The following is a 23,804-nucleotide window of genomic DNA, read 5'->3' as shown; positions in this document are numbered from 1 at the left end:
GCAGGAGAGCATCCCTGGTTTTCTTACAGAAAACGCTGCGCAGCTCCCCACAAAGGGGACCCCGGTGCCTGTGGCTATCAACGTGCTGGCATGCAGGGCAGATACAGATATGAGCTGTGGCTGACGCAGACATGTCTTCCCTGCTACCCTCTGCTCCAGCTCATCTCTTCTGGCCTCCAGAGAACATCATCTGAGTCAGTCTGGCAGGAGCAGGATCAGCAGCTTTGTGCCAGCCCCCTCCATCATTTCTCGAGTCAGATGGCTCCCACAGCTCAAGGCTTTTTACTAAACTTGAATGCCGGAGGATGTCTGAGTGCTTTATGAATATCTGGAGGAAACAAACGCGGCAGCCAAGGCATCAGTACCCATTAATCACTTTGGGAGTTATTAATTCACTGGGGAGAATTTAAGAGAATAGAGACTCAGGAAGCAGGGGGGTGTTTGTGGGGTAGACTTACCCAATATAAGGCCAATATAAATGTTGCAAAACCCCATAAATGCAGTATATCTGTGTGAGACATAAAACCTATGGAAACTCAGTTTCTCCCAGAATTTTGATTCTGCCCTGGCTTTCATCCTCTGCTGAACTTTGGGTCTTGTAACAACATTGCAAATATAAACATATCTATAAATGTACATAAAGGTATGTTCCCCAAATATATTTAACAGTCCTTTCTTTAATGCCTCACCAACACATATGTTTGAGAACAAAGTCTGCATAGATTCAAAATTTGAAGGTAACTCTACATTAAAAGTTCTAAGAAGAGCTACTCCTGGAAAATAAAAACCTCTTGTTGAAACATTTGCTGAAATAGTCAAATGTATGTATTACTGCAAACATAGGAAAAAGGAGCATTTATCCTCGCTTTTAAATTAAGTGCAACAACTGATCCCTTACAAGTTCTTCAGTGTTTTTGAACATTTTGTGTTTCACTTGTACTTAGTGCATATGACTAAAAGCAGGAGCAAATGTAGCCCTGGCAAAGCTGGTCCTGCCCAGGCTTTTAGCGATAAGGAGGATGCCCTCAGCCTCCGGCGTCAGCTGACTAACGGGAAGGGACGGGGCAAACGAAAGCGCTCCCTCCGTCCCCTCCCGCCCCCGCCGGGCCGCGGCCCTGCCCACCCCAACGGGGATCTTGCCCTTCAAAAAAATCAAGATGTTTCGTAATCAACAAAGCGGTGGAGGAGTCACCCTGTCAATGCTTCCCCTTTCATTGGAGCCGGCATCTTCCCCTCTTCCCCTGGCAGCCATTTTACGCGGCCCCGAACGCCACGCTGTGCCTGCGGGGAAACCGATCCACAACACCGCGGCTCCGGAGCTCAGGCGGGCATGGGATATAGGTCCTGCTAATCACTTCAAAAAGACACGAAACACCACTAAAAACAAGTCTTATCGCAGCTCAACTCCCGCGGGCTGCTGCGGAGTATGGGGTGGGGGGGTGGGGGGGGTGCGGGGCTGTCCGTGAAGGCGGCACCGCCCCCCGCGCCAGCGGCGCGGCCAATCAGCGGTTCGAGCGCCCACCCTCCCCCCCTCCTCCGCCCGCCCGCCCGCTGCGGCCCCGCTCGAGCCGTCGCTGCTCCGGGCCGCGCCACCGCCGCCGCTCCGCCATGTGGCTGCTGGCCGCCTCCGTGCTGCTCGGTGCCCTGCGCGCAGGTGAGTGCCCGCCGCGCCCGCTCTCCTGCCTTTCTCTCTCCTTGTCTCGTTATCCCTATTGCTCCGACTGCGGCCGCAGCGATCGCCCCGAGATGCATCGCATCCCGTGCGGTCCCGGCGCGTGTACCGCGGCGGTGTCTCCGGCGAGGCTCCCGGAGTGCGAGGGGACGCTGAGCCGCCCCCTGAACCGCGGGAAGGGGAGGGTCGGGTGGCGGCGGACGGAGGCCGGTCCCGGGGCCAGCGGGGCGGAGCGGCCGCCGCCCGTCCTCCCGCCGCTCGGTGAGGGGACTCGAGGCGCTCCTGCCCGGAACTCCCGGCTGTTCCTGCTGGCAGCCGGCGCGTGTGGGACCGCGGGTCCGCAGTGGTAGATCGCCATCCTTTGGGAAGGAGCGGGGACACACACACACACACACACACACACACACACACGCTGTTATCCAGCCCCCGCGGCTTCCCGCATCGTCCCCGGGGCCGGCGGTGGGCTGCTCCCCTCAGAAGTTGCGGGGGAGAGGAGAGACAGCGTGCCCAGAGCTTTGCTCCTCACCTCCCTGTGCATTAGGGCAGCTCAGCTCCCTGTGCTTTCCTGAACTGCCGCGCTGGTCCCCCGCTGCACAGGGTCTGGGGTTAGCGGCGTTTCTTGATCTTTAATAGGTTTGTGTGCCATCGAAGTGCAGTTGATATTGCACAGTCTTAAATTCTTATTTCTCTGCCTTGAGAAGAAACTCAGTGGGAGGGACAGAGCTAAAAAGATTTCAGCGAGGTGCAGGTGCTGTAGGTGTTGTTCTGTCAGTAAGCAGCACATCGAAACTTGAGTGTTTAAACCTCATGTCGAAATCCCAGTCTGGGTTCCGGAGTTAGCCGTAGACTGGCTTAAATGTCGAGTGCCCCAGCGTGGTTTGCATGAGGAGGTGAGAAGGGCCGGCTCCCATCAGGTGCAGTGACCACACTTAACCAGCTCTGCCAACTGTGTGCAGCAGTTCTGAATTTGCTCTGCATGTGCAGAGCCTTTCTGTGGCAGCTTCGCAACTGCGAGTTCCTCAGAAGCCCCCACGCTGCGTAGTGTAAGGCTCTAAAATTGCCACCTTCATGTGACGCCTGTAAGATGATAATCTACGAGAAAGTTGGAGGCGAAGAGCCCACCCAGTAATCCACTGCCTGCAGGATTTGGTAACTGGTGGGAGAGGCTTCTCTTGGCTTCCTCTTAGCCCCAGAATCGTTGGGAAGTCGGTAGTGGAAGAACCATCTGCAGGAAGCCGTGGGGCTCCCGTCGGTGGGAGGGCAGCCACACAACCTCTTCCGTCAAAGCAGAGCACTCAGCCCGCGAAAATGTGAATGTGCTGGCTCTGAAAAAAGAGGAAAAATTCCAGCAGTTATTATCGTGATATAGTGTGAAACAAATGTGAAATTTATTTCACAAAGAACCATTGAATGTTTTAATTGTATATGTTAGATTTTTATTAGGGCATAGGTTGAGGTTTGTGTATGACTCCTTTGTCCTGCTTTTGTTACTTTTATTAGTTTAAAAATGCAACACAATGAGTAAACCGGAGAATACTTCTTCCTCATTGCGAAACGCCGTCATGCATAATACATACAGAGCCAGTTTATTTTAAGCTTTGTTATTCAGTAGTAATCCAGGAAATAGTGTTAGAATACTAAAGCAATATTTAAAACAGGAGTGGATTTCTTTTTAAATCAAGAATCTGAGATTCTTGATTTGAGGGGAAAAAAAATTAAAGAGCTACTGCAAATAGTGACATAACTTTTTTTTCCCTTTCCTTTTTTTTTTTTTTTTCTTTCTCCCCTTGCCCTTATTTAGTCATTAAATACATATCATCATTCTGAGCTGGTTTTATACATGTGAATATAGGTAGTTTCCCTGAAGTCTCTGGAGCTATTCCAGTTTGTAAGTCTCAGTGCTTACAGTATTAGGGGATTTTCATATCCTTTCACATATTTGGTTTTATCAGATGGATGTAGTAAAACATTTTGAATTATTAATGGCTCTGGGACTTTTGGGAGCAATTACTATGAAAAAAGCGATTAAACTTTGTTATGATTTCACACAAACAAGGAAAAATAGAGAAAATAAAATATTCAAAGCCCTCATAGCTTACATCCAAACTAGTTTAATTAACCTGTTTTTTCTGGTTTCTGATGTAATTTATATAGTGCTGTTACAATTTTTGATATTCTTAAGAGCTAGTGAATAAATCTTCATTTGTGATGAAGTCCTGGCATAGGGCTGAGGTCTGTCTTGAAACAATTGTCAGTCAGTTCTGCTGTTTTAGAACTGTGGTGCCATGTGGGAGAGAGATGGGAAAACCCAGCAATGGTAACGTAATCCTTTGAGGTGTTTATTTTTCTTCACCTGCATTGAATGTGATTGTTAGAGACATTAGTCATGGTGATTTGTACTACAGGTTGGTGATTTTTACAAATTCTCCATTTTCCATTTTGTTGTGTATGCAGTGAAATACTAAGTAGTAATCTTATTTAATATCTGGTATTGTGTGTGCACGTTCTTCACTGGAAAGGAAAAGAGAATTCGCAAGAAGTGATCTAAACCTATGGGCATTTGGCTCCACCTTCAGAGATGAGAGGGAACAAGTGACAAAGCTTTCTTGCCTAAGCTGCCCTGCCTGCCTTTTCTCAGAAGTGTAATAATGAGACTTTCTTCCCTGTGTTCTTAATGAGCTGTAAAGGGAGCTTGGGTGGAGCTGATGCTGGACCTCAGTTTGTATTGTGTGATCAGCAGCAAAAAACTGAACATCAGTGGCACAGTCTATGGTTAATGTTATCTGTAGGTTTTGCAGAAACCAGACAGAATTTCCCCTTGTGAAATAGAAGTGTCCAAGTAAATAAATGGCAACCCAAATTTTTTTTCAAGTGTATGATGGGTTATCATATCTATATATTAAATTATGGTGAGAATGGCTTGAGTTTGTGTAGAATTAGAATTGTAGAATTATTATAATGTCTTTTTATTCATCTTTTGATGATCCCTTGAAGCGTGATTCTCTTTTTGTGGTTTCACGGGAGAGTTTGTTTTGTTTTCCCAATTCACTTGTAATTATTTCTTTGTTTTTGAGTATTAAGAAATAATTCTAATGTGTCCATTTTCATTTTTCTTTGTAGGTTCTGCCCAGTTGACACTTTCTGGGACGAGTATTATAGAAAAAAATGACTGTAATAGAACCGTAGTTTTGCCTTGTTACGCGACTAATCTAATCCAGAACAGTGAAAAATTCATGTTTGTTACATGGACAAGTCAAGGAGTTACAATTTTTTCTTATCATGGAGGAACCAAGAACATTAATCGTCATCCCTCATTTTCGTCTGCAAGACTTCTATCCCCGTCGGAATTAATCAAGGGTGTGGCCTCGCTGGCGATTAGCAGTCGACAAGCAGTTGTTGGAAATTACAGCTGTAAAGTAACAGAATCAAACAGAGAAGGAAAAATAAGAATGCAACTTGTAAACAGCTCAGGTGAGTTGCCTGCTATTGTTTCAGAACCTATTGGAAGGGGTAAGCAAACAAAATCTTAAGGGAAAGAGAAAATAATGAACACGGCAATGTGATCTTTAAAGTGAAATGTAAAATATGTAGCACCCAGGCCTGCTAACTTGTAAGCTAATATGGCTTATTTAGGTTTAAGTTAGAGGGGAGTGCTTCCGTGGGAAAGATCTGAGCACATTTTTTCATTCTGTAATAATGTCTGAGCATGATTTAGGTCCTATATGGAAAATATGTGTTTTACCACATATTTTTGATTATGTAGATGCTGATATATTCAGCAGTCTCATGTTATTGTGTGAGATATTTCTGATCATCATAATACTGGAATGTATACATCCATCACAGTGTCTGCAGAGATCTTTTCTTGGAAGAATTGCTTCTTGCAACCTTTAACTCTGCTGGAAAGCTACAGGTAGAACTAATAGAAATTCTGTTTTAAGAGCTCTAAAACTCAGTCTGAAAGTCGGCAGTTTTCTAGCAAGGTTGAAAATGCTACTGCTAGATGGCAACTTGTTGTGGTTTTCTAGCATTAAATGTCATCTTCAAAAGATGGTGTTGAAAGTGATGTTGAAATGAATGAGATTCACTAAATGAATTTCTCTTCTAGAGAGCTGTTTTACTTTATCTTGTCAGTCCCAGCCCACGTTCTCTAGCACCTCAGCTGTTGGATAATAGGTTCTGCTGTACTTGTGTCATCTGTCCAGGGCTGTGCAGATGTGACAGTTTCACTGGACATAGGTGTGCCCTGTTCATCTCTTGTGCACAGGAGACTTGCCTCTGGAGAGCTGCTTGGAAGCACTGAATGTGTTCCATATATGTAGCACACGGAGCCTTACCCACGCACTCCAGAATTTTTTTGGTTTTGCTATTAGTTTTCACACTTCACAATAAAATATTTGAGAAGCTCAAACAGATGTTGTGTCCTCCTGCAGGCATTTGTGTAATTCTCATTTGGATCTAGTTGTTGAGTTAACCATATACCCTGCATAGCAAACGTGATCCTGAAATTGAGAAGGGCACAGCCACTGAAAGGGAAGATGCTAGAATATCATTCTTTTCTTAGAATGCTGCAAAAACAGAAAAGAGGTACATGTGGTTTCTGTTCATTCTCTTACAGCTTACTCAGACTTTTTTGACTGTTTATGCAATTCAGTGTTACTCTCCAGAAGAGGAAGCAAGGCTTGAGAATGTAGGAGAATCAAGTCCCATTTGCAAGTTTTATTTTCTTTGTGTTTATAATTAAGAAATCGGTATAAAGACAACAGAGCAGGAAACTGATATAATTTTTCTAATTTCATTTTCTAGTTGACAGTTGCGACGACGAAACATCGGAGGAATGTGGTTAGTGAAAAACTCTTGAGGTTGCATTAGGTTTGAGAGTATATGCTAGAAAACATAAAACTTAGGTTTGAGGGTGAAGGAAAACAGTCGCTTGCTCTCTCTCTCAGTTCTTCTGCACAACTTTTTGTTGCTTGCTCCTCCTCAGTGTTCTAGAGAAACTCTTGAGACAATAAGCTAATCGAAGAAAGTTTTAGTGAGTGAATTTTGAAAAGGGTTAGTGGATAATGGAAATCCTGTACCAGTCTTCACTGCATCATTTCTGAGCAATGAATTCATGCTGTCACTACTAGCATGTTCCAATTGATGCTTCAACAAAGATAGTCATACAAGAGGCAGCTGTCCTCCATCTCTCTTAAAGAATTCCTGGATTCACCTAGGCAGTAAAAGTGTGAGCAAGATTTCTGTGCAAGTGCTCTCGTCTTTGTGCACAGACACACTTTCCTGATCAGGAGTGTGACTGTCAAGTTTTCATTCACTATTTCATTTTCCTCTCTTCATCATCTTTCATCTTTTTGCTTGCTGCTTTTTTGCTCCTCTTATTTCATTGTCCTCATTTCTTTTCTTCCTTGGCTTTTCCCCCTGTTTTCTTTCCCTTTACTCTTCTCTTCACTCTTCTTTCCCCAGTCTGGAAGTCTCTCTTCTTAGCTTGGAACTGGCTGCCCTTATATTGGCTCTCAAAGCACTGCTTTATGCCAGGAGTTCAGTTGATTACTATGAAGCACCAGAGTAAGGGAAGTATATTTCCAGGAAAATGCTTTCAGCATTTTCATTTCAGCCTCTTCCTTGCATGTTGCATGTGTCTGCAGTATTGCAAACTCTTCTGTGCAGGAAATTCTTTCACACTCAAGGACCACACATGATTCTGTGTTGCATGCTGAAGCCCCAGCAGATACCAGGCTCTTGGTTGCTTTCTCTTTACGCTGGATGATGTCAGCTGGAAGTGCTGCAGAGGAAGTGAAGTGGCTCTCAGAGTCTCTGCTTGCAGTTATTTAATTATTTGCAGTTGCATCAAACAGCATCACTGGGATTTGGCTTATCTAGGGAGCAGCCACTGTGCATTACAAGTTACTGTTCAATATCAGTTGCTTTTTCAATATTGCAGATAAAGCAAAAAGCCTTGCATCAAACAATTCAGTGAATCAGCCTTGTTTGGTGCGTGTCATGGTTTGACGCTGGCACAATGGCAGTGCCCCCATGAATATATACTCTCCCTGGTGTCTGCTGTGAGATGTGATTAGAAATAGAGCAAAGCAGGCTCCAGCTTAGAAATAAAGAAAAAAACCTTTCTTAACCTACAACTATATGTAAAAAAAAACACACACAGAGCTCAGAATGAAAACCTTCCAAAAACATTCCTCCTTCCCCCACCAAACTTCCAATACACCACAGTAGGACAAAACCTTGGCTTCTCAATTCAGTTACCACCCCTCAGATCACTAACTCTCAGTCCATCACTATCCTTCAGATAATAAATTCTCAGTTCATCAAGAGGAGAGGAGTCCCTCTTGTGCCATAGGCTTTCCCTGGAAGCACAGTTGAGACCTCTTGCGTTTCCATGTCACATGTGGCACCACCCGGAGATCATTTGTCATCGTGACATCTTCCTTCCACACCCAGTGCTCTCACTACTGTGCATGGACCAGAGCTGCTTCTAGGGTTCCCCTTTTAAGGATGCTTTGCCCAGTTTCAAAAAAAGCACAGTCTCTCATTTTTGGGACACCTGTCCCCCCCAAATTCACCCCTAGGGCCCCCCCCTCCTTTTTGGCAGGCCACGCTGCCAGCTCATGAAATCAAATTTCAAGATGGCACAAGCGCTCTCTCTCGCTCGCTCTCTCTCTGTGCTGCTCCACCCTTCCAGAGGCCTTCACCTCCCTTCTCTGCCCAAGGCCCTGGCCTACCTCACCCGGCTGCATGGCTTCTCCTCTCCTGCCCAACCCCCAGCTGGTCCCCCAGGGGAGCTTTCTCTTTCACCCACCAGAACCAAGAGAGAGTTTTCCAGCGAGTTCTCGGCATTTAACCCCCCCGTGTTCTCAGAGGTGTATCCATGTCCCCAGTGGCCACACCAGGTGCCAATATTCAAATCTGAGCACCTATTGGTTTGACCACCAAACTCCAAAAAGACTCACTTCCTTTTCAAAACAGGACAGTAATAAGTTAGAAGCAATTTCTCCATTTTCTTGCCTTCAGCTTAATGTTTGCCGTGTATTTCTGTTGTGTGCGCTATATCTACTTCTGTGGCCTCTTGTGGGAGGAGGGGAGGGAAAGAGGGGAATTTGTGAACTTAGAAGCTGCCCTCAGGCTATTTAATTGGCATTTAAAATTGTGAGGTATTGCTGCATAATTACATGTTTCTGGAGCAACAGATACCACTTTTATGTATGGAGAACAATGCAACAAATGCATCTTAGTAAAGATTAGAAATTTCTGTGGAAGGAAATGTGCAGGCAGAGGAATGGTGGAAAGTATAATGTCAGAAATGGAGACTTTGGGTTCCACTGAGTGAGCCTAAATAAATACATGAGCAGAGATGCAAGAATTAACTGCATTTTCTAGTTCAGTGGAGATATTTTCAGAATTTTATGTTGGAAGGTGGCTTACAGGGTCTTAAAGCATGACTGACTGAACAGCCTATGGCATCCAAAATGCAGGGGAAAAAAATCTAGATGGATGATGTTGGGAGGACTTCAAATTGTTTCCCTCTCATTTGGCTAGCTCCTGTATTCCTTACCATACATCCAGATTTCTTTTGGAGTTACTGCCATTGAAGGTAGGATAGAATGGCTGAGGAGGCATCAGATTGGACCTTTCATATCTTCTCTGCTTAGCATAAATACTGGGGTTTTTTACTGATTTACAGAGATTTTTTGTCGTTCCTCAAGTTCAGTAGCTTGTAGTGCCACAAATTAGCACCAGCATATTCTCTGCTCCAGTGGAAGTTAATAGTTCCAGTTTGGAAAATACTGGGATGGCTGGAAGTGCTGAAAAAGTAGGTTGTCACATAGAAAAATACAAAGGTAGAGGACGTAGGTTTCTTAGCCTATTATAATTCTTAATGCTGAATTTCATATAGTATTGGGCAATCTAAGCATAGCCTAAGAGGAATGATAAATGCAAAGCAAATAGGCTCAGCTTTTGTTCTCTTCCTACTAATTTTCTTTGTTTATTCACTAGGATCATGGTTCCTTCTAATGGAGAAGGCTGTCATCATATCATTGGTGTGCTTCCTTGTTATTTTATGTGCAGCTCAGTTAACTTTTATTGGTAAGTATTTGCTCTTTAATTCTTTGCAGTTGCTGATTGTCCTGAAATCATTTCCATGCATAAAGGCACCCATGTAAAATGAAAGGTGATACTCACATCTAAAAGATGTGTGGAAATTGATCCAGATAATACACAGAGGCGTGGTTTGTGTGAAGCTTTTCTTCACAGTTGATTCACCATGACATTATTGAATAATTCAAAAATGTTTCATTATATGGCCATAAAATCAATATGATAGAAGGATGGTGTGCTCTCTTATTAATGTAAATCTTTTCATTAGTCTTTTAGCACTGGCTTAGCTATAATTTAACACTGACATCGGTGCTTTTGTTAAATGTTTTTAGAGGCAATACATCAATTTTCCAGTGACAGACATCCATAGATGTTCTTTATACACTGTTGTCCAACATCTGTGCCATGGAGAGTGTGCTTTATGTCGTGGTCTTTCAGATGGTGCAATTTGTTACCTCAGTCTTTGAGATTTTTCAGCCTTTTTCAATTTTTAGACCTCTAAAAAGTAAACAAATTTAAAAAAAGAAACATTTCAGGTAAGAGCCAATTCAGTAAGAAATGGAAAGTAAGTGCACTCAGTGATTTGTAATAATCACATACATATTCAGCTATCTATGTATAACTTCCTTTATTACTTTTCGTGAATCTCTGGAAGTGTTGTTACCCTTCAAAGGTCTATCCATGATCCAAGGTTGAAAACTAATACATACTTTAAAAAATTATTTGATCTCTGTATTGTTATATTCCTGATTTTCATATTTTATAATGGTATAGAAACTCTGATCTGTTCAGAACCTGTCATTGCCCTGCTTTCATAGCAGAACTTACAACATTTTTAGGAAAATAATAATTTCATGGAGAGACACTGTCATTTTATAAGAGTAATTTTAGCTTGCTTGGATGTTTTTGCACCTGGACAATTCATTGGAAATTCTTGGCTTCTGTGGGGAAAATGAGGTGTCCTATCTCTAACTTAATAAACATGGGTGTACTTATTGCTTGTTGGGATTTTTTGTGTTGGTGCATTTTTTTTTCCTTTAATTTTACTCTTTTAGGTAACCTGGGAATCCACCAATGATAATTTATGCCTTTAATTAGGTTTTTAAATTGGGCATGATTCTTCTGTGTATTATTTGTAAATGTTTGTTTTCTTGGTTTTGCGCGTTGGGAGGTGTTGTATTGGTTTGTTTGAGGTGGATTTTTGTGACTTTCGTTTACAGGACTGACTTTTAGGATTTAAGTTCCTTTGGGGACAGAGGTGATGTGATGTGTCTGAGCTCACACAGTGTCATAAAGAAGAGAATGAAATACGGAATTTCTAATCCCCCTCTCTTGACATCCACCTGAGTAACAAATTTACTGTAACATTTAAATATCAGCAGTGCATCTACCTGAATTAACCTGTACCATGTTCCAGACTTATTCTGATAACATATCAGCTGAACTGCATGAAAGGGGAAAGTAAGAATTTGACTAGAACCCTGATGCCAGGTGTCATTTTTCTGAGTAAGCCATATTAACCATATCAATTAATAAAAACAAATTAAATCTTGGGAGTGGATATAGTTGTAAATTTTAGGAGTTTGAGTTTCTTTACTTAGGGACAGTCCAAGTCATAAATCTGTGTATTTCAGTGAGAGAATCCGTGTGTCTGATTGTTTTCCTCTCTGTCTCTTTAAGGCCTAAAATACGAAATTGAACCTCAGAGGAAAGTGTGCACTATTGTAGCACTTGTCATCTTTGCAGTTTTAGTTGGTGTAGGTGCTGCTCTCTTTATGCAAGGTAAGTGATTAAAATTGCTCTCAATTTAAGAGAATAAGAGTGGAAAAGAATGGCTTCAGTTCTGTAGTATGGATGTTAGTACCACCTATTAGTTGCCATCTACTAAATTTTTAAATAAAAAGAATATACAGACTACAGCAGAAACAGCATTGGGGTTGTCAGGCCCTCAAGTGATCGTAGGAAGATACTGACTCAAAATTTATGTGTATTTTCTGTCCTACTGCCTTGGATGAATATTAGGGACTAGAGTGACTTGTGGTTCATTCAGTGGGAAAATTTGGTGGTGCCAGTGATTTATGTTTGTTGCTTTATGCGTTTATCCAGCTAACAATTTTGGTTTTACTGATTGCCACATAAATGTTTGCAGATGGCTATACTGTACAGAATCAGGCTGGTCTTGGCCTCCTTGTAATCCCTGCTGTGATTTTGGTACCGCTTCAGTACGTCATGTTTGGAATTGGTGAGTATTTCTTAACTTACTAACACATGGATTGAAGCAAACTGAGCTACTTCCATAATCTACAAAATACTCTAATTTTTATAAACAGGTGCTACAATAGCATGCTGGGTTCATCACATGTATAGTATCTTGAAACAAAATGTTTAGCCTGTGTTTGTTGGGCTGAGTTGCTTCACAGAAGATGTACAAGTTGCCTGCTTGAACAGTGAATTTAGGGTGGCACATCGGTGATTTCTGCTCACCCTTCCTGGGTTTAGGGAGTGGGTTGGATAATTGGCTCTGAGAATGTGGGTTCCCTTTTTTCTAATTGCAGTTTGTTTATAATGTTATATATATATATAAAAAAGTGTATGTCTATGTATACATACAGGAGCCTTGACTTGCAGTGACTTGTAGATTTGTTACCATGCTGGTTGGCTGAGCTTAGAATTTAGGAGAATCTGATTTCTACCTTTATGCAATTACCTGTGTTTTACATCTCTGTAATTAAATTTTATAATTTTATTTCTTTTTTCCCCAGTTTTTGACAGTCTGCTGCAGGCAACATTGGCTCTGATAGGTTTAAAACTTCTTGGATTTATAATTGCTATAGTTGGTTTTGCACTGTGTGTCTCAGGTAAGCACTTAAGTCTTCTGTGAAAGTGTGCCTTTTACTCTTGTCTACACCTGATGTTCGTTTATTTCTAACACTTAAACTTTGTGAAAATGGCTTTACTACATGGAAAGTTAACTAGTAACTTCTGTAAATGTAGTTTAGGACTACTGTGCTAATACTTTTATGTGGTGAAAGAAGAATAGCCTAAAGGAAGTATTACATACATCAGTTTCATGACTGCATTCTGTGAGCATCTGCTTTAAAAAAAAAGTTAATTGTTTCAATTTTGCATGTTAGTGTTGATTTTGGGTGACTATTGTTATTCTTACTGGGGGCCTAGGGTATTTAGAAATTAAATAATAATAATTTTCACATGTTAAGTGATTCAATCAGACATTCCTTGCTAAACTGAGTCCATTAATATTTCAATGAATACCATTAAAACACATTAAGAAGGTAAATGTAGAAACAGTAAACCTGGATTTGTTCTCGGGCTGTTGTAAGTGGGGTTGTGGCTGACACTGTTGCATCACTGAAAAAGTTACTGTCACTGTGGTGAGGGAGCACCAGCTAACCAGCACACACGGTGATGTCTCTCATCCCTGCCTCTGGCCTCCCTCTGTTGCCTCCCTGCCTTCCCCTGTGCCACCAGAGAACCCCCCAGCAGAGAAAAGGGTCAATTTAGGACCAGTTGTCCTTGGCAATATATTTAGTAGGAGAATGCATATTCGTGTTCCTCGTAGGCACTTTATGTTCCTGATTTATTGTTTTGTGCAGATACTCCTCATTTTAGTCATTGGTTCGGGGATTTAAGACCTATTTCTCCTTGAAGTGGTTTCTAAAGATGTGTTCAATCTGGGTGAAATGACAGCCCTTTCAGTGGAGTTGTGATTTGAATTTTATGCCTTTTGGTTAGTATTTACAGAAGTATTTCTTCTGTAAAGTTCTTGCAGTAAGTTCTGTAAGTTATAATAGTAAAATAAACTGATGAGAGATTTCTGGTAAAGCATTAATACAAGGATTTTTTTTTTGAGGATATTTTATAATGCTGGTAAATGTGAAGTGTCCCTAGTTTTTTTCAGGGTGTTCTTCTCCGTTACATACATTGTAGTGTTACCTGTATCTCTGGGGAGTTCAGCTCAGTGACCCTGAACTGTCAGAAGAATCAGCTCATCCTGGGTTGAGCTGACAGATTGTTGTAACAACAACAGAATTGTATTCTGTCATGTAATACAATTATAGGCCAAAACAGTTGGTATTTAAGATGTATCAACTAAGCGGGATAAATCAGTAAATGCCTCTGTATCATTAAAGAATGCATACAAAAAAAGAAATATGCAGGAGTAGTTCTGGGATAGCTTTGAAAGTGAAATTAAACATGCCTGTGTGTATCAGGTTTATTTATTTTACTAAGCAGTTATATCTGAAAATAAGTGTTTGGGCTTTTTTGTGTCAATTGACACAGTTCTTTTATTGTGTTTTTCCCAGCCTGTCCTCCATTACATGGGTCTGTTCTGATTGCTGGCTCAGCTATTATGGCTATTGCAAGTTTGCTTAGTCTGGCTTACGTGTTAATTATGGGTAAGTAGCACCTAATATTCTGCATTATTTTCCTTTCAAGTGGACATAACTTATCTGAGCACAAGGAGTGATTTCACAGTTAGTTATAAAAATTACTGAGAAGTTGTCTGTATGTGTTGGCTTTGTTTCATAAAGTGTGTGGGGAATCTTGAGTTAAGAAACCCACAGTTTATCATCATAAACTGTTTCGAGATCAACACAGCCAGGTTTCTTAAGTAAGAGTGTTTCAGTTGTAGGAGGGATGTTGCTGTTTCAGTTCTGCATTTACACAGTTGGCCAGCTGGATCTTAGAATGAAGAGAGCAAAAGGGTGTAAAGGATTCTGTGGAGTGGGTTGTGGGATGGTGGTGACAAAACCTTATCAAAACATGGATTTAAAGAAGCAAAAATCTGCCCACTGATTCGCACTAGGTAGAGGTAGGTTAAAAGAAGAGCAATTTGAAGGCATACCTTTCATTTTAGTGAACCCTGATTTCCCTCCTGCTTAATTTTAAAACCCAGGAGAAAAGAATAGCAAGGCATTGTTTCAGAAACTGATCTGTTCATCAGATCTCAAAAAGATGAGAGATTTAAAGATGTGCTAAATAAGCAAAACCCAGCAATGCTGTGTGATTGGAATGCTGGCACACCACAGCATAACATTGCATGGACTCTACAGCTTGGGTCAGAGTGGCTTTGGTTTCAAGCTGTGCACAGGCTCTTGTTGGTTGTCCACCCTTTGTGGACAGAGAACTGTGCAGCTGAGGATATGTTCCTTCCAGGCTCAGGTTGCTGAAGTGTTTGCAGTGAGTGCAGTCACAAGTCTGCACTGAGCGGTGCAGGCTCCCAGGTTGATGTGTGCACACCATGTGTGGGCGTGGCCAGAAATAGACCCTGAGACAGGGAGAATTTCCAGTAGAGAAGAAGTTAAGGCAGAGTGCCTAATATTTGATATCCAAGTTAAATTAAGATAAGTCAAAAATATGGCAGATGTGAATCAAGCCTTTTAATAACAGCAATAAATTTGTTTTATTGACTTTGGTTTACTTTGATAAACTTGTATAGTGTTCAATGCTATGTGTTCATGGTCTGCATAAATGTTGCATTTCTGGTTTGATTTTGCTGGCTGAAGAAGTCAGATGTGACTGTTGGGGTAGATTCTAGCATGCCAAAATAAGCACAATGAATAGTGAGTAACCTAATTCACCTTTAGAGCTGAGTGCATGAATGGAGCCATTCAGTTGCTCTAGGTGATTATTCTGTTTCCTAAACAGAAGCGTGCTTAGAGGCTCTAAGATTTCCAGATCATAGAATTAATTACCTTTGGACAAGGAAGCTGCAATTCTGTGTGTTACAACTCCATTGCAAGTTTTATCAGTAGACAATACCTTTTCCAAGGTAACAAGTGACAAGATGAGAGGAAATGGCCTCAAGTTGTGCTGGGGAAGATTTAGATTGGATATTAGGAAAATTTTTTTCTCTGAAAGGGTGGTCAAAGATTGAAACAGGCTGCCCAGGACATGGTGAAATCACGATCACTGGAAGTGATGTTTAGCTCCTTGGGGGACATGGGTTAGTGGTGGTGATGTTGCTTGGGTTGGGCTTGCTGGTTGCTTGAGCTTGATGTTCTGGGAGGTCTTCTTCAACCTTAACAACCTTGATGTTCTGTGTTTTTATTTGGTTAATTGTAACATTTATTCATCTGCTTGGTCACTTTTTTGTAATTATTTTAGGTTCCAGAATGAAAGATCATCCTCGTCCGGGGGTAAGCTTAAAATTAATAAATTTGGGGTGACTAGATGGCTCAGGGGATTGTAGTGAGATACTGAACCTTTCTTCACTAGTTCGAATTCAGACCAGGTTGGTAGCAAGCAACAGTTCTGGCTGTGTAACGGATGTCTAATGTTGAGTGAGTTGGTGGTCTCCATTGTCCCTATTGAGTGTGTCTGTGGTACTGTAATTGCCACCCTGACGTAGGCTTACTCTGACTGTTGTGCCCAGATGGAGTTTCCATTGCTGTCACTGCAAGGTGGTGGAAGTTTGATGTTCCTTTACAGTGCACTCTTTTACCTGAATATTCAAAAGCCATTTTGCTCACCTTATTAAAAAGCTTTTTTCATTAACATGAGTGTAAAACATCCAGATGGCTTGTAAGAAAGACTTAAAAGGTTTTTTCCTGTGGTCTTGTAGACCAGAACTCTTTGGTATTCTCTTCAGTTCCTGGCTATACAGATGGCATAACCTTGAACTTTTTTCTGATTTTCCTAAAATGCCCCATAATTTGATGAGACCTTCTGAAAAGAAAGTGCCTGTCTTTAGGTAACACAGAACAAATGGAAAAATATCTTTTTTTTTTTTAGAAGGTTTTTTGTTGTTTTTTTTTTTTTTTTTCGAAGTTGGTAATTTTGGATTGTAAAATAATAATTTTCTAAACAGTAATTTTCACAGACTTACACAATGCTTTTGAGTGATCCATGAATGTGAACTGCCTAATTTCTGGTGTCTTCTGGAAGCAAGGAGAGAGGTGCAGCTGTAGAATACCAGTAAAACTTCCTTGCAGCAGGGGGATCTGGCAAATACTAACTCATCCTACCTTCTGGATGCCAGCCATCATTTGAGACACATTTTCAGGTCTCCAGTCTAAAGCCTGAGACCCAGCTGTTGAAGGAAGATGGTTTCTAACTGTGAGAGCTGACTGCAGTTAGGACAAGAGGTTTTTAGGTTTTTTTTTTTTTATTATTTCCTTTTTCTCATTCATTTTCATTGTAAGGAATAGTATTTCAGAGGATTAGTCTTTCTTTATGGAAGGAATATAAGTGCACAGAGCTTTAAAAGATGGAAGAAAGAGGCTAAGAGATGTTATAAAAATGAGCTGAGAAGTTAATTGAAAGTATGCTTCATTCAAAATGAAATCTTGCCTTTATCTGACATCCTGTGCTTACTTGTAGAAGGGAAGTAAACAGGGCAAGAGGAGGGTGGGGTTTTTTCCTTAACTTAGTTTGGCTTGTAAATAAACTTTGCTTGTAAATAGAAGCATGCAAAATAGCATCCTGTGATGGGAACTCTGTTCTCTTTATGAGCTGCTCTCCCCACAAGGTGGTCTTCCATGGCAGCAAAGAAGTGAGAAATAAATAGCCACAGCAGCACAGGAATGAACATCATGTTACTCTCTGAATTTGGGACAGAAATGAAATCAAAAGAAGTTTTTAAAACTTAGATGTCATTGGAAACCTCAGTTAGTACAAATATATTCTTTGCAGCTGCAGATAGGTGAGGGCTGGTTACAGAGGAATTCAAGTGATCTAATTTGTGTTTATGAACTTAGGGCTGCTAGGGAAATTCCTGGTGGAAACTGGAGTGTGTTAACATCCTGCTTGTTTCCATCAAGGGCTCTTCAGCCTATATTGCTGTGCTTTGAGGCAGTAAATAGGTTTGAAGTAGTTTTAAGAATACACTTTGATTCTGTGTCATCTAATGACTGTGGAAAACTTAATATTGGTGAAGGGCATAATTTTCACACTGGGGCATGCTTAAAAAATTATTATTGAAATTTTCCTGAGTCAGAGGGCAAAAAGGTGTGTTTTTGAAATCTGCCATCTTAACCAAGTACTGATTTTTTTTTTAGCATTTCTGTAGGTTGCATGTGTTGTTTCTGATGATTGTCTACCAGACTAAATGCACAGCTGTCATGTATTTCTTTCTGAGGAGATTCCACTTGATTTGCTTGGCTACTAATTTTCTTTTCTTTTTTAGTTGTGCTGCTTTGTTACTAACCATTGATCAAATGACAGAAATTATCAGTTAGGTTTTAGAGCTTAAAAGTAATATCTGCATGGCTTCCGCTGCCACGTAGGGGTATCTCATCTGGGTAAACATCACAGTAGGGAAAACTACTTGGAGAATGCAGCTATTGACTGATATTTTTTTTCCAGAGCTTTAGTCATTAATTTGATTAACATTAAGCTTTCTTCGTTTTTATAGAATCACTACTTACTGTATATGTCAATTAGAGTAATTTAACTGTGGCCAGCCAGAAGTAAACATGAAGGCTTTTTATACATATATATATTTTTAAATGTTTTGCAGAAAGCTGTAGAAGAACCACTAAATGGTAGGTGATATTCAAGGTTTTTCTTCTCATTAAGGGATTAATTATGGATAAAGATAGTTCTAGTTGCCGCTACCACAACTCTAAGATGGCAGATCAGTGTGGCAACTTATGTGGCTCTGTGAGTCAGTAAGAGCTTGATTTCTCAATAAAAGGTTGCCTGCAGCTCCAGACTCTCTGTTTTACGCCACCATGCTTGCTAGCCAGAGGCACTGTTTGACTGTTTTAGGACAAATCTAGTATCTCACTATACTATGTCCACCCTCTTTGCTTTGCAAAATGTCCAGCTTTTAAGGGACTCGTATTGAAAACTGATGTTAATTCATAAAGATTTATTTGGGTGAAATACTTAATGATCACAGCGAAATCTATCCTTACCACTCTATTCTTTCTGGATTTCCTTGGGTTGGGGCAACTCTCATGGTGTTGAGAGACTGATAGCACTTAAGGTGAGGGAAATTTACAGTGAAAAAGGGATGACTTTGAATTTTTTTTTTTTGCTATTAAGTTCACTAATTGGCATGCTGAGTAGTAGCAAGTTCTAACCTGAATTTCAGAACTAACATGAATACTAACTTGTAAAGCATTTATTTCTCTTTCACTCATTACTAATCCATCTTCTTGACTTTTAAAGATGCAAAAGGAGTGATGTTAGAATGATGGTAAGTCTAACACATGCTTGTTTTAATGGCTCAGCATTTGAGGGTTTTGATGTTTAGAGTAACCCAGTGCTATTTCAATGAAACTTGGAGGACAGGTTTCAGGGCGGGTGCTGTTCTTACTCAAATTGTATTTAATTGTAAAGAAAGAATACATGTATCCTATATCAAACATAGGGGAAGAATGTGTATTCCTAAACAGTGGAGAGGATGAGTCAGTGAGAGAACTGTGCAATAGTGTTTGTGATCAAATGTGGAAAGTCAAATAGCTTTATGTTTCCTTTTTGCTTGTGGAATATTTAAGATGCATGGAATGGTGGTGAGTTGTTCTGTTTGGGTGTGGTTTTGGGTTTTTGGTTGTTTTATGTTGGTGTTTTTTTATTTTTTGTTTTTGTTTGTTTTGTTGTTGTTGATATGACTAAGCTTTCTCTCTGCATTTTAATTGGTGATCCTCAATGGATCACCACAGGAAAGTGGTTTAAAATTAACTTTCTCTCCCTCTCCCCCTCTTTAAGTGTTACTTGAATTCTCTGGGTTTTGTTAGATTGTATTCCAGTCAGATTTCACTCAGTTTATTGCTTTTCAGATTGCTCTCATTGAAGAGCTTAAATTTTAGGATAGATGATAAGGTTTGAAAATGAAAACAGTACTATCGAGTCTTTTCTATTCAGCAGCTGTACTTTTCATGGGAATAGGATAAAAAAAAAGCACTTGTTGATGCTGTTGTTACTTAGGTTTCTCCCTGAATACTGAGCAAGCTTGTCATGAGGTATCACTAGACCCTTAGCCTAGTATTCCTATATTTTCCTATATTAGCCTAGTATTTCCTATATTTAATTACAACGTTTTGATACTTGGAAGGAAGAGTAAACTCACTCCAAATCTGTTAGCTCACTTGAAATACTTTTATATCATGCCATTTCTAGGAGGCATGAATTGACAACAAGCAAATAAGTGAGGTACTAGTTAGCTGTAATTGAAAACAGGTGTACGAGTTTAAAAAACAGGTTTCCTTACAAATACCATGTGCTGTTCAATTTGTGTTACTTATGACTACTACATTTGGTTCATCCAAATGTCCCATATAATTATTTTCTAAACCAATAGGATTACACTTCTACAGTACAAAGGACAAGTGCATTGGTGTCTCATAAACACATTGGTAAATGTATACCAGTTAGTGTAATCTCAGCTGGATGGAGTAGAAGGCAGGGCCTGCTCCAGGACTGGCTACTGCTTATTCCTGAGAGAGCTGAGACCAGGAAACAAGTAGATTTTGCCAGTCCATTGCATTCAGAGCAGACCAGAAGGAAGATCAGGATGGGGTCTCTGCAGTTACCTCAGCCTTCTGAAGAACAAGGCAGAATTTTGATTTGAGATCAATTTTTAAGTTGCCTGTTTTTTCTTGGGTTTCATTTAGGTTATGAAAACCTACCCTCTAGTGCTCTAGAGGTGGAGTTTCCAAAAGCACAGAAATTGTCAACTACCTATTTAATTTTATGGGAGAGGTACAAATCTGTCTGTTTTTTCTGCTCTGAAAGATGGCTCCTAACCAGTGACAGAAGGTTTTACAGATGGAAGGCAAATGCTCTGACTCACATGCTGGAGGCAGTAACCTATTGAGCTTTACCTGCTTCTGTGCTAACCTTCCCTGGAAAATTCACACACGGACTGAAGCAGGGATGAATCAGATGCTGAAGCTGACCAGCTTACAAAATAGCATGTGAAAGTAAACCAGCATTAAAATATATGGACAGGGTGGGTCAGGCAGCTGAGCCTGTGAGCCACTTCAGCTTATTCAAATTCATGAGTGAAAGCTCCAAGACGGTGTCCACCTTTCTTTTGTGGAGAGGCTGAAACATCACTTGCTGTTAGTAGCATCTTTTCCCACTATTTGAATGCTAAATGTGCTTTCAATTTTGAAATGGAAAAAAATAAATCTGTAAGCTGTGACTTGCATAGCATTGCTGTTCTTCCCAAACAATATTTCTTTTTCTTTCTTTTTAAATTCCCAGAACCGCAGAGCTATGTGATGCGTATATAAAAAGTACACCGTTGTTGATACACCGTGGCCTTGAAGATGCACTACTCATCGAGAAGAATTTCAGGACTCTAGTTGTTTTGCATGTGTGGCAAAAGTGCTTTTGATATAAATGACATAATTTTATAGTCACAGCAGCTGTAGCAAGGAACATGTGTGTTTGCCCACATGTGATCTTTATTTTCTTTTGTTATGGTGTACATGGGATGGTTGAGGGTGAGACTATAAAAAGCACTGTTTGCCCAGTGCAGAGTCTCCCTGCAGTAATCCTTAGTGGTATTATTTTCAAAAACTATCATTAGTCACTGCTTTGATAATGGGCCTGCTGAGCCCAGAAATTGCAATACCATTTAGACTATTGTTTTCTTTATTTGTGTGCATGGACAAAGTATGGTTTATGTGTATGATACAAGCAGGAAGTAGAGATTGTACAAATACATCTTTTCTGACATTCAGCAAATTTTTATTAAAGAAATACAAAGTTAGTCACAAAGTTGCATAAGTACAAAGTTTATTCCCAGCTCTCTTGAAATTATTAACAAAGTTCTAATTCCAGGAGATGTTAGTATTCCTCTCTGTGGACAGTAGTCATGTATGCTCTGGTGGCTGATATTTTTGTCCAGTGAGAGGGCTCTCTGTGCCTCCTCTGTACCCTTTGATGGGAAACTGCTTAGCTGTTGGAGCCTAATTCAGCACTGGAATTACAGAGCACAGGAGCTGGTAATCTTAATGCTGAATGTGGTTCTTGTGTGTGTTCATGTTGTGCAGTGTGTGGAATTGGAAGCAATTGCAGGCTTTCTTAACTCCGTGAATTTGTGAAAGTCGCGGATGCTTCATAAAAAATAGAAGTTTCCTGTTTAGTATATTTTTGACAGTTTAAAACCTTGTTTTCTTGAATGGAAAAGAGCTATATAATTTCTGGCCCAGGTTTGTGTTGCTGCCATTACATCACAAATACATAGAATAAAAAGTAGGAAGAGCTGATGAGGAGTGAGGAAGCTCAGTTTCTGTATATATATCTAATGATATGGTTAAAAATCAGTTTACTAGGACTTGCACATTCCATGAGATTCTGCTATGTTTTACAGCTATTTTGAGAGTTGTTCCAATATAGTTGGCTGCTCTTGGACTTTGCGTATGCTTTGTAGAAATCTTGACACTGTTTCCTGTTTGTACTAAGGTACTGTATTTCAAAGGCACACACGGTTTTCTCCTTCTAACAATTTAAAATTTGGTTTGGAAAGCTGTTGCCAAACAGTCACGTAATAAAATCCATGTTTTTAAAGATCCTGAGTAATTTGGCAGTTGTCAGAATTGAATGTTACAAACCAAGGTTCATATACATTTTGTGGGTGCATGTTGCAGAGATTTGGGTCTCTGCACGTCGAACTCCGAGTTGCATTAAGAATTTAACAAAGCAAAATTGAGGTGTCGTATTTTACAGTAGGTGCTGTCATAATCGTCCCTCTTGCCAAGGCTGCAGGATTGAGCCATTTAAAGCAAGCTATGGGCCAGCCCTCACTGGGATCAGTGGAACTGGACACAGGGAAGAGGGTCACCCATGTGATAAAATGTGGGAGAAACATGTATGGCTCTCGTTTACTGTCCTGCTTTGCCTGTGGGAGTATTCACGTAAGGTTTGAGCTCTTACAGATTAATCTTTTGGTGCAGGTTTTTCCATAATCTCAGTGATACCAAACTAAAGATGGGAGATGGTTCTCCATTACAATTCAATATAAAAATTTTATTAATTTAGTATTGTGCAGTGCTCCCTATTTATAACTAGTGATTCCCTCTGTCAAGTTGAAGGTCTTAGCAGCAGAGGAATAAAAAACCAAATTAACTGGAATTCTGTTGAGGTATTCTGCCTTATAAAAACAATTATGTATAATAGCTTTATGTTCATTTCTCTAAAGCAAACTGCAGCAGAACCCCGCTGTGTCACCGTGGGATCAGGCGGAGCTGTTCCTAGGAATTGTCAAAACCTGAGGAGCTCAGTGGCTGGCTATGTGCTGCAGTATCATGGCCCCAGAAATGGGAGAAACCCACCATCCTGTTGCATTAAGGGCTGGATTTCGTGTAGGTGGGAATTTAAAAGTGGGAGTTCAAAAAGTCATTGGTACACCTAGCCAGCCCTTTCCCACCAGTAATTTAAACCAAAGTTGTTCATAACTGTATGCTTTCATTTTGTGTGTACATATGTGTGATATATAAATATATAGACATTTTAAATATCTATAGATCTATAGTCTTTACCCAAGAAACTGTTTTTATTTATGAAACATAAAATTATTTTGTAAATATTGTGCTAATATTCTTAAAAAATAAAGTCATTTTAAGTTGTTTTTGCAGGAGATTTTCTTGTTGCTAGCACCTTGAACTTCTGTAGCTGCTTCCATAAATTTATAGTCATAGCTGCTCTTCTCCCTGTCCTTATGTATTAGTTACTGGATCTGCAGGAATGTTATCAGGGTTACATAGGCTGCAGCAGATGATTTTGGGTGTTTTTCCTTAGAAAGGTCATCCAGGTGGTAAACTGAGTGTGTAGGCTGCCTTGTAATGACTTCAGTTGTGTTCTCCAACATCAGCCATCAAGTGCTGTTGCCCCACTGTGGTGTGGGAGGAAATGAGGAGTAACAAGCTGCTGCTGCCACTGTAACTTCAGAAACAGCAGTGCAGCACCTCTCTTCAGTCCATTTTTGTAGCCCTGCAATGGTATTTCTGTGAGAAGAGGATCCCTTGTGTTACTGCTGAAGCATTGCTGGATGAGTTCTGGGTTTCCTGAAGTTGTCTTTAAAGTTCATTTGACTGTG

At 40.5% G+C, this 23,804-nt stretch overlaps 1 protein-coding gene across 7 annotated transcripts; it reads left to right on the top strand.

Moving 5' to 3' along the window:
• The first annotated feature begins 1,459 nt into the window (after positions 1 to 1,459).
• CD47 (CD47 molecule) lies at positions 1,460 to 23,345 on the top strand. 7 transcript variants are annotated; one of them, XR_009274485.1, is made up of 12 exons: positions 1,460 to 1,654; positions 4,793 to 5,143; positions 6,479 to 6,514; positions 9,686 to 9,775; positions 11,468 to 11,569; positions 11,937 to 12,029; positions 12,550 to 12,645; positions 14,113 to 14,205; positions 15,917 to 15,948; positions 18,270 to 18,294; positions 20,966 to 22,171; positions 22,908 to 23,345. XR_009274485.1 is itself a non-coding variant. In XM_058800593.1 (12 exons), the coding sequence occupies exons 1-11, from the start codon at positions 1,609 to 1,611 to the stop codon at positions 18,949 to 18,951; spliced, it is 990 nt and encodes a 329-aa protein (XP_058656576.1). In that variant the 5' UTR covers positions 1,460 to 1,608; the 3' UTR covers positions 18,952 to 18,953; positions 20,966 to 23,345. The 7 variants fall into 7 exon arrangements, 6 of the variants coding, with proteins under 6 accessions (XP_058656576.1, XP_058656574.1, XP_058656579.1 ...); XM_058800593.1 differs by adding an exon at positions 18,926 to 18,953 and having other exon boundaries at positions 20,966 to 23,345; XM_058800591.1 differs by having other exon boundaries at positions 20,966 to 23,345.
• The last annotated feature ends 459 nt before the right edge of the window (positions 23,346 to 23,804 follow it).

Source organism: Ammospiza caudacuta, chromosome 2 (assembly GCF_027887145.1).
Source record: "Ammospiza caudacuta isolate bAmmCau1 chromosome 2, bAmmCau1.pri, whole genome shotgun sequence".
NCBI lineage: Eukaryota > Metazoa > Chordata > Aves > Passeriformes > Passerellidae > Ammospiza > Ammospiza caudacuta.
The sequence above is the reverse complement of the archived record's forward strand: the minus strand, read 5'-3'. Positions and strand labels throughout refer to the sequence as shown.